The 1682-nt window shown below is 27.0% G+C and overlaps 1 protein-coding gene across 1 annotated transcript; it reads left to right on the forward strand.

Moving 5' to 3' along the window:
- The first annotated feature begins 519 nt into the window (after positions 1-519).
- On the forward strand, positions 520-1682 carry LOC109862688. Its single transcript, XM_020442803.1, has 3 exons — positions 520-788; positions 887-1070; positions 1509-1682. Exons 1-3 carry the CDS (start codon positions 685-687, stop codon positions 1680-1682), a joined length of 462 nt encoding a protein of 153 aa, XP_020298392.1. The 5' UTR covers positions 520-684.

Consider the following 1682-nt stretch of genomic DNA (forward strand, 5'->3'; position numbering starts at 1 on the left):
ACATCTATTTCTACATTATCCAAATATTAGTCACCAGATATTTTTAATTTTAAATATTGCAACAAAAAATGTTTTACTATATATGATATTACTAGGTTTTACCTTATTTAATACAATTCCTAAATTTATTCTATACTTTATATACTAATATAATATAAAAACATTTACTACATACATTTAATAATATTATATATTTTTGTAAACAGCATTGTTATTTTCTACCTAGAATTGTATTCTTTTTAGTACTACATTTGTTGCGTTTGGTTTTGTAAAGTGATTCTTATATTTTTAATAATAAGGTATTTTTTTTTATTACCGTACTATTGTGATTTTGTTTTATCTGATTTTGATTTTATTAGATTTCTGTTTTTCTCGCGTATTCCTACTGAATGGATATTTCCACATTGGGAAAATCCAGCTACCAAAGCTAGATTTATCATTCGAATGAAACATACGAATACAGCTCTAATAAATATACATGAAACGTTTGAAACATGTACGTCTTATAAAGTATTTTATACTACATCTTTAATTTCCACGCATTCGGTTGCATTAATTGTCATACCAAATGCATATAAGACAACTACCGTAAGAAACGATACCGTTATTCTTAAAAGAGTCTTAAAAGATAGCACATTCTATGCACAAACTCTTATACTTGATATCGTGAGACTTCTCAGAACCATGTGGTATTATAGCATACCACGATCATATGTTCATTACTTACTACTTCCAATAACCGTAAGACATTACGAAAATATATTACTTCCTAGGTTTGTTTTCTTGAGGTAAGATGCATAACTCAATACAAAAACGAGTTTCTACACTATAACTCTGTACACACTGAAAAAAATGTACTAGCAGTAACAATTATTTTTATTTTTAGTGAAGTTACCATTATATACGACAGAGAAGTAGATTCCATTATAAAAAACAGAAAAGCAACATGTTCGGTAGCACGTACTGTGATACAAGAAATATTTAGTGATTGGTTAGTTCCGTTTAGACAGTCTGATCTTTGGTTTATTGAAGGATTTTCAACAGTATACGGAGTTTATATTCGCGATAAGGTTAGATTATTCTTGTGCAGTATTTATTTAAACAGTTTTACATAAATAAGATAGTTAAAAACCAGTGTTATTTTTAGAAATAATTTGGACCGTTTACAATGATATTAATATATTTATCTTTTAGTTTTTTTGAAATGATGCGCAGTATGACATATTATTATTAAAATATAAAAACATATATATAATGTTTGTGTGTGGAGAATAATTTACATACTTTCTTCCTCACTTTGCTACTAGATTTCCTGTGTTTTCATTTAATTATTTAATCACGAATATTATCACTTTACTAATATAGTTCAAGGTGATATTTTTGATTAAAAAGATAAGTGAAAACACAGAAAATTTATTACACTAATACATTATTTACATATTATCTGAGATGCTTTAGTATGTGTTCATCATCAAAATATATTTTACCTTACTCTGTCTTCTTGATAGTATTACAATACATCTTTACTAAAGTCGATTGTGATCCAAACACGACGGATATTTTTCGATTATACAGAAGCAATTACAAAGGAATCTCCATTTCGAGAAAATTCACTCATATCACACAATTCAACTCTTACTAAACTGTGGCAAGAAAAAGGTAAAGAACCAGAAATTTATTGA

This window comes from Pseudomyrmex gracilis, unplaced genomic scaffold, assembly GCF_002006095.1.
Source record: "Pseudomyrmex gracilis isolate BER0280 unplaced genomic scaffold, ASM200609v1 scaffold_2183, whole genome shotgun sequence".
Classification (NCBI taxonomy): Eukaryota; Metazoa; Arthropoda; class Insecta; order Hymenoptera; family Formicidae; genus Pseudomyrmex; species Pseudomyrmex gracilis.

What these genes read in the sequence shown, in the direction of transcription:
- LOC109862688 (XM_020442803.1), top strand. Translation starts at nt 685, where the DNA reads ATGTGGTATTATAGCATACCACGATCATATGTTCATTACTTACTACTT. An exon ending in CCTAGGTTTGTTTTCTTGAG is followed by an intron (nt 789 to 886) that starts GTAAGATGCATA and finishes TTTTATTTTTAG; the next exon opens with TGAAGTTACCATTATATACG. An exon ending in GAGTTTATATTCGCGATAAG is followed by an intron (nt 1,071 to 1,508) that starts GTTAGATTATTC and finishes TCTTCTTGATAG; the next exon opens with TATTACAATACATCTTTACT.